The sequence below is a fragment of the Stegastes partitus genome, unplaced genomic scaffold (assembly GCF_000690725.1).
Source record: "Stegastes partitus isolate 25-593 unplaced genomic scaffold, Stegastes_partitus-1.0.2 Scaffold857, whole genome shotgun sequence".
NCBI lineage: Eukaryota > Metazoa > Chordata > Actinopteri > Pomacentridae > Stegastes > Stegastes partitus.
The window spans coordinates 6,629-14,806 of NW_007578588.1; the positions used below are offsets into that span (position 1 = coordinate 6,629).

The 8,178-nt window shown below is 44.2% G+C and overlaps 1 protein-coding gene across 1 annotated transcript; it reads right to left on the reverse strand.

The window, feature by feature from the left end:
• Positions 1–4: 4 nt before the first annotated feature.
• LOC103365623 (dipeptidase 1-like) lies at positions 5–7,365 on the reverse strand (the record flags this gene model as incomplete). Its single annotated transcript, XM_008293100.1, has 6 exons — positions 7,119–7,365; positions 6,833–6,959; positions 3,137–3,269; positions 2,889–3,039; positions 816–885; positions 5–67 (listed from the first exon to the last, which is right to left on the reverse strand). Coding segments are annotated over exons 1-6 (663 nt in total), but the record flags the coding sequence as incomplete, so codon positions are not given.
• Positions 7,366–8,178: the final 813 nt, after the last annotated feature.

The window sequence follows — 8,178 nt, forward strand, 5'->3', positions numbered from 1 at the left end:
TCACTGCTACAGTCACGTGAGCCAGATCGATCAGCATCCCCAAACGGTTCATTTCCAAAATTAGTTGCTGTTGTAGGAAAGCACAATGATTATTTTATGATCGATTTTAAAAACTGTTTACAGTGCCATAAAATATCAAACCAGTGTAAAGTATTGATTTTATTTTAGTTTTCAAAATGTACCCACTTCATGCAAAAGCCTTGTAATCAGCTTCATTTTGATGTTAAAGAGTCTTTTTCTGTTGATCAGTCAAATGAAGAGCCAGAGTGCTGAATCTGTGCTTGTGTAATTGGCATTGTCTGTCTCATACCACTGACACGTCTTCTTGTCATGTTCAAACTAGTGCTTTCATTACAATATTGATTATATAATGTTGTGCAACTCTCTCCAGCCCCCAAACTCATAATCTTATAAAAGTCTCATCTTATCTTGCTAAAATCATGTTGATGTGTATGTTTCCTTGTGTTGTAAGTGTCGGGGACTCTTTAACCTTGTGCAGTAAATTTAAATATCTTTGACACAAGCGTTTCTGGCTGAACTTTGACTCAATGTTGTAACACAATAAAACTGAAGTGAATACGTTTTATAGGCAGTCTATCGGTCTGTCTGACAGGATGAACACAACACAAACACGACTACCCAAAGACACATTATTATATTATTACAAAAGGACACTTATTTTAAAACATCTTAAAAATAATGGTTGTCATGCCCGTAACAAAGGGAATTCAAATAAATTATGCTCGATGTAAAACTGCAAAAGTACATCCTTTTTTACACCTTAAATACAGGAATTGTCTGCTGGGACCACTGACCTTGCCAAAAGGAGACAGACCTTTGTGCTCAGATTGTTCTGATCCAGTGTCAACAAGCCAGTTATCTGCCCTGATAAGAAAAAAGTTGAATGGAAATTGAATTGTTGAACTTATGAAAGGATTACCCTGGATCACATTTCTAGCCTGGGAACTTATTTTTCTGCATTCTTTAACACTTTATTCTCAAGTAAATTGAGAGTAGTGATTAGTAATAGTTTGGTGATTCAAAGCTTGTATTGTACTCTGCAGCGTGATCTTACATAAACACAACATGTACACTTTCTGACCTTGAATAAACCAAAGTACTATATATGACTGTATCTCTGCTGCCTGGAGAGCACAGCAGGCCTGCAGGAATCCCCGTACTCTCCACAGCACAACCTGAACTGATGGTGATGAACCACATAGACATAATTGAACTTAGTTAATAAATGCCTAAAGCAAAGTGTTCTTAAGAATGGAAAGCATGTGACTCTGAGGAAGTTTTTGTATATGTTGGACATGTCTTTTCCTCGTGCATTAATTTTTTTGTTACAGCAGTCCTTCACGTGGTTATGTTTAGGTTATTGTTCAAGTGTGATACATGGCAGGAATCTCACTTCCGAGTACCTGGCCTTATTGCAGTCTCCCAAGTGATGTCCTAGAAGGGGTTCTCCTGGAGGACTTTGACGCCGCTCATGTGGGCGATGAGGGAGAAACCTGGATGTGGGTAATTGGGAGGAACGTCCCGCCTGATCTGAACCCAAGTGGTGTTCTGGTATTGGACTTCCGTGCTAGTCAAGGATAGGCAATAAATACCATGTTGGAGCACACGGTGTCATGACCCCCCAGCCCTTGCCTGTCTCCCTCTTTTTCTCACTCTCTTCTCCCTCCTGTCTGCCTCTCGCTCTCTGTCCATCTCCCTCTCTGCCCCTGTGCAGCTTGGCTCTAATCAGGACAATCACCCTCAGCTGCAACTTCGGACTCACTGCACACTATCACCACTGCTCCTATAAAGACTCGGTTCATTCCACCACAAGCCGCCGGATCATAGACATTACATTTGCACGTTTCTGCCAGTCTCCACTTGGCCTCTCCCTGGATTCCCCTGAGCCTGTCTGCCCCCTCTGTTTTCCCTCCTTAGTGAGTATTCCTGTTTGTGTGAGTTTTCCTGTTTTTTTTGTAACTTAGAATCTGTTAGGTTTCCCCCTCCGTTCTTAGTTGGAGTTTTCTCTGGTTTTGTAGTTTCGTCCTTTTTTGAATTCTGTCTATTTGTTTCGTTCTGTTTCCCACTCTGTTTAGTCTGCACGCTTGTATTAGTTTTCAGTTTTGTTTCTGCCTTATTAAAATCCTTTTGCACTGAACCTGCCTGTCAGCCTGATCTGTGTCTGCTCCTGCGTTCCCCAATTGCCCCCCTGTGACATACGGTGGCTCATAAGTGAACTTGTCACCAGAGCACCTTAGGCCAAAAGTCGGAACTGAGTTTATAATTGTGTCATCAGACCTGCAGCCATATGCCTCGGACGCTCCGGTGAAAAGAAAAGCGGACCTGTCAACTGACCACCACCTAGTGGTACGTTGGATTTGAGGTTGGGAAAAGCTGCTGGACAGACTTGGTAAACCTGGACGTGTAGTGAGTTTGAACTGGGAACGCCTGACGGAGGCCCCTTTCTGTTGGACGTTCAACCTCCACATCTGGAAGAGTTTCTTACACCTCTCGCAGAAGGTTGAGGACATGAAATAAGAAAATGAAATGAAATAAGTTTCCTCCATTGGGTGGCTGGGCTCAGCTTAGAGATAAGGTGAGGAGCTGAGACATCTAGAGGGAGCTTAGAGTAGGGTTACTGCTACTTCGCATTGACAAGAGCCAGTTAAGGTGATTTAGGCATCCAATGAGGAGGCATCCAATGAGGAGGCATCCGATGAGGAGGCATCCAATGAGGAGGCATCCGATGAGGCTCCTGGGCGACCTCCTTTGGGGGTAGAGCCAGAGCTTGCTGGAGGGATTGTATATCTCATCTGGCATGGGAAAGCTTCAGGATATGCTGTTATTTGTGTTTGATGACTTAAATCTGCTGAGCTGCTGGCTCTTACCAGGGTGTGTTGCAGGAGTGCGTGAGTGTGAGGTATCGGACCCCCAGGTGGTACATGGTGCGCAGGGTGCCCAGGCTGCTGTCGATGGAGTGACCGCCCTCCACCCCGATCAGACTGGCTGTCTTGTTCATTCTGAAGGCGTCCATGATTTCTATGCAGACGTGGCAGTTCATGAGTGACGCAGGCAGGAAGCAAGAGCAGGTTGGAACAGTCATTTGAATGTCTGGAACTACACATGAATGTCTCACCTTGGCTGCTGGTGGCAAACATGAAGGTTTCTGGGTATTTCAGGCACATCCTGTGGACCACATCTATCTGCTCCAGTGTTTGTCTGACAGCATCTTTGTACTGAGTGTCACAGGGCACAAAAGCTGACCAGAACTGAGAGAGGAACAAAGTATGATGTGTGAATCACCGGCACCACTGTGTGTCAGATAAAGCAAATGGAGCAGCTGTGTTTCTCATTAGAATGATAGCCTTTTTCTGTCACTGATTTGATGTAGGCTTTGCTTACATAACCTGGAGTGGAAGACACAGCCTCTCACAACAGCTGAATGAAAACAGTTCGAATGGTAACACACGGTCAATTAAATGACTCTTAAAATAATACCTGAGACATACAAAAGAAACCACTGTCTTCCCTCATTTAGACAAGTTTTGCATAAAATAAATGATGCGATATCAGTGCTCTTTTTTTTCCTTAGTGGAAATTTGTAAACTCAAGCATATCTCAGAATATTTGAATATCTAATTTAGAGTTTGAGTAAGTGAATATGTAAACAGTATAAATACCATCTATCTCTTCATCGAGCTCAGCACATGGAGCTACAACCATGGAGAAGACTGCTCACTTGAAAGTTGTCCAGATAAAGATCGACACCCTCCTCAAGGAGTTTATGCCACAGAAAGTCATGCTGAAAAGGCTGGCTGCTGGTAGAGTGCTGCATCAAAGTTCACTGGAAGGAAAAAGCATGGTAGGAAAAGATGCACAAGCAACATGATGACCGCAGCCTTGAGATGTTTGCCATAAAAAGTCAATTCAAGAACTTGGGAGAGCTTCACAAGCATTGGACTGAGGTTGGTGTCCAGCAGGCACAAAAGTCTTCAGGAAAGGAGCTACAACTGTCGCATTCCTAACATCAAGCCACTCCTGAACCAGAGACAAGGTCAGAAGCAGTTACCTGGGCTAAGGAGAGAATGGACTGGACTGGTGCTCAGTGGCTCTCTTTTTAGGTAAAAGATAATGTTGCATTTCATTTCAAGCTCCTGGAGTCGAGATGAAGAGCGGAGAGGCTCAGAGTTCAAGGTGTCTGAAGCCAGTGTGAAGTTTCTACAGGCTGTGATGATTCTTGGTGTCATGTCTGCTGTTGGTGGTCCACTGTGTTTAATCAAGGCCAACGTCAATGCAGCATCTACCAGGAGATTTCAGAGCACTCCATGCTTCCATCTGCTGACAAGCTTTGTGGAGATTTCCGTTTCCAGCAGGACTCAGCACCTGACCACAGTGCCAAAATGGTTTGCTGACCGTGATATTAGTGTTCTTGATTGGCCAGATAGCTCCAGATGGGGTATTGTAAAGAGGAAGATAAGAAAGAGATAAGTTGAAGGCTGCTGTCAATGCAAGTTGGCCTTCAATAACACCTCAGCAGTGCCAAGGCTGATCGCCTCCATGCCACACTACATTACACTCATAGGAAAGGAGCCCAAACAAAGCATTAAGTGCATAAATCAATACTCTCTCCCACTACTTTTCAGATGCTAGACGCCATCCCGGGCCGCATGCTCAGAGCCTGTTCGTTGGAGCTGGCTGAAGTCTCAGGACATTTTCAGCCTCTCCCTGGTCAGAGCGAGTGTTCCCTCCTGTTTTAAATCAACCACCATTGTGCCCCTCCCAAAGAAATCCCCTGCTGAGTGTCTCAGTGACTACCGTCCCATTGCACTCACCGCTATTGTGATGACGTGCTTCGAGAGGATCACTTCAAGAACATGGTCCCCCCACACTCGATCCATCTCAGTACGCATATCGTCAGAATCGCTCTACTGACGATGCTGTGAATGCTGCACTTCACACTGTTCTCACGCACCTCGAGGGAAAGGACACGTGTGTGAGGATGCTGTTTGTTGATTACAGCTCAGCATTTAACACTGTCGTCCCTCTGAGGTTGTGTGAGAAGCTCCTCCTCCTCGGTCTGACTCCATCCCTCTGTGGCTGGGTGCTGGACTTCCTCTCTGACAAACCTCAGTCGGTCAGAGTTAGGAGCCGGTCATCTGACATCAGAAAGTTCAGCACAGGCTGCCCCCAAGGCTGTGTGCTGAGTCCAATGCTCTACTCCCTCTTGAAAAATACTTTATTTATCCCAGAAGGGAAATTCAAACTCTTCGCTATGACTGTGTGGTCATTCAGAAGAACACCAGCATTAACAAGTTTGCTGATGACACCACAGTCATGGAAATGATCACCGGGGGAGTGGAGATGGACGACAGGGCTGAGGTGGCCAGGCTGGTGACGTGGTGTCAGCAAAACAATCTCTCCTTGAACACCAACAAAACCAAGGAGATGATTGTTGACTGAGAAGGAGGGAGGTGCTGCATTCCCCCATTTACATCGGCGACAGTGAGGTGGAGAGGGTGGAAACATTCACATTCCTCCGCACACATATCAGCAGCGATCCCACCTGGACCCACAACATTAAAGAACTCACAAAGAGAAGCACAAACGGCTGTACTTCCTCAGGAGGCTGAGGACATTTGGGATGTCTCCTGAAATCCTCAGCAACTTCTACAGAGGTGCAGTCCAGGGTGTGCTCACCAGCGCCATCACTGTGTGGCATGGGAACTGCTCCCTGCAGGACAGGAAGGTCCTCCAACGTGTAATACAAACTGCACAAAACATCTCTGGAGTGGCCTTCCCATCGCTGCAGGACATCTACACCAGTAGGGTCATCAGGAGAGCCCACAACATCATCAAAGACCACACACACCCACAGCACACACTCTTCATACTGCTGCCCTCAGAGAGGCGCTGCAGGAGTGTGAAGTCAAGGACCACTAGACTGACAAACAGTTTCTGTCCTCAGGCCATCAGACTCCTGAGCAACCACAAACACTGATCACTGCTGTTCCATGTACAGTCCAGGTAACATGTGTCACCAGGCACTGAGCACTTTACACGTTCATCTGCTGCTACATCACCTCATTGATGCTGCTACCTATAAACAGTCTATATACACCTTAGTTTCTGTCTCTTTTTATTCCTTTGCATCTATTTATATGATTGCGTTATCTGTTTGTTTGTTTTTACACTTATATTTATATTCCCAGTGTTAAACTGCTGTTTTTCATGCTGCACATATGACAATAAACGTCCATCTATCTACTTCTGTGTTGTAAATCCTTCTGTTGATTAATCTTTGGACGTATCCTGTGAGGGAAAGCATTTCTTAACTTGGATGTAAACGTTTATCAATAAATGCATGAGCTGGGTGTGACTTTACAAGTGCAGTGACAAGGTACAAATGCTTTATGAAGTGATTTAAGATCATCAGATCTGATATTTTAACAGATATGCTGTAAACCACTCAAGTTTACGAACCCACTGATTTATGTTAATACAATCTCATAAAAGCTTATGCAATAGCCTCTGCACCCTAACGCATCTACACTGAACAGATCAAGTTTATGTAATCATATCTATAGAAAGGCAGGAACAGAGGGGGTTGGGGCATCTGAGTTATTTTGTCAAACCAGTGTCAAGAGGTCAGTTTGGATTCTTTTATATAGACAGTGTGACACAATCTGCAAGTAAGCAATGGTCCCACCAAGTTGCAAAAGGACCTCTATGAAGCCCTTTTGAAGACAGGACGGTGGGACCAGCAGATAAAGGAGCCTTGACCTCGAAAACATAGTTTCCTTTAATGTCCCAGTACATTGTGTTCTGTACATACCTGTGCACCAAGCCGTCCCTGCTTGATCTTAGGGATGTTGGTGTGTGTTGTCTGCAGTGTGTGAAGATCCACTTTGTTGAGCTCATTGTTGAACTGCGCCAGAAGCTGCCAGGGCAGGTCGTTATGGCTGGAAAAGAGTCAGTAGGCAAGGGTCAGAGGCTCATAGAGCTTCTCCTCATGATTTACATTATCAGCTGTAATGTGATGGCAAAACGTTCACTGCTCATATGAAAAACAGCAGATAACATAACACACTGTTTATTTGATGTCAGAGTTTTGCACTCACCCATCGATGAGCGGCGTCTCAGACATCAGCTGAAGGGCTCTGGTCATGAATGGCTCCTGAGCCGAGGTAGAACTGACCCACAGCACCACGCATGAAGCTAACACAACCTTGGTCAGCATTTCCTGAACTTTCACACACTGTTGAATGAGCTGCTCTGCTTTTTCCTTGTGTCTCTAAACTTACCCTCCAACACAAACGTGATCTAGTTGGTCTCTCTTTACCTTGAAGCATGAAAGTAGGTCTTTCTCTGTTGTAAGGCTTTTTGCTATTGTTGCTTGGATCAGTGCAGACTGTCACTCGGTTTTCTGCCCGTCTCCGTTGGTTTATGCCTCTGAATGCTCATCGCTCCTCCTCTGTCTTCAATCTGTTTCTCATTACAGCTTCAGCTGTCATAAATGCTCAATAGGTGTTGGTTAATGTTTCATAAGCCTATTGATAGCTTCTCTAAAGTCCATAATTTATGCTTTGGGCAATATTATCTCAGAGTTATATGTTGTCAGTTTTTTCAACTTCTCTGTGAAGAACAGCGTGTGAATGAATGAGTCTTTATATGCAGAAGAGAATTCCTCACATGAACCGAAACTCTATAAAAAAATACTTTCAGATCTCATACAAAAGGGCTGTACTCTCATAATGTACATGTTCCTACTATGTTGTCAAAAATTACACTAAAAATGCCATCAGTTCACAGAACCAGCTTTGAGTTTTGTAGCTTTTAAAATCATAAAATATGGATATTTATAAAAATATTTATGAAATTTTTGTTTAATGTATCAAATACTCTTCGAGATGAGATAACTGCCGCTCAACCCACTTTCTGCTTTTTGACTTTAGAGGCCATGTTTGAACAGCAGTATCTCAAGAACTGTTAAAAGATCAAAGCCTGACATTTCCACTACTATTTCTCATAATGTCATTAATTCAGAATCTGCAGCATTACACATGTGGACATATTTCTAATTTTCAAACCCCACTTTGTTGTCATAAACTTTGGTTTGCAGGAGACCTGTCATGTACTTTTGTGTATTTTATCACTGCACTTGGCCGCATGGCAGCAGCA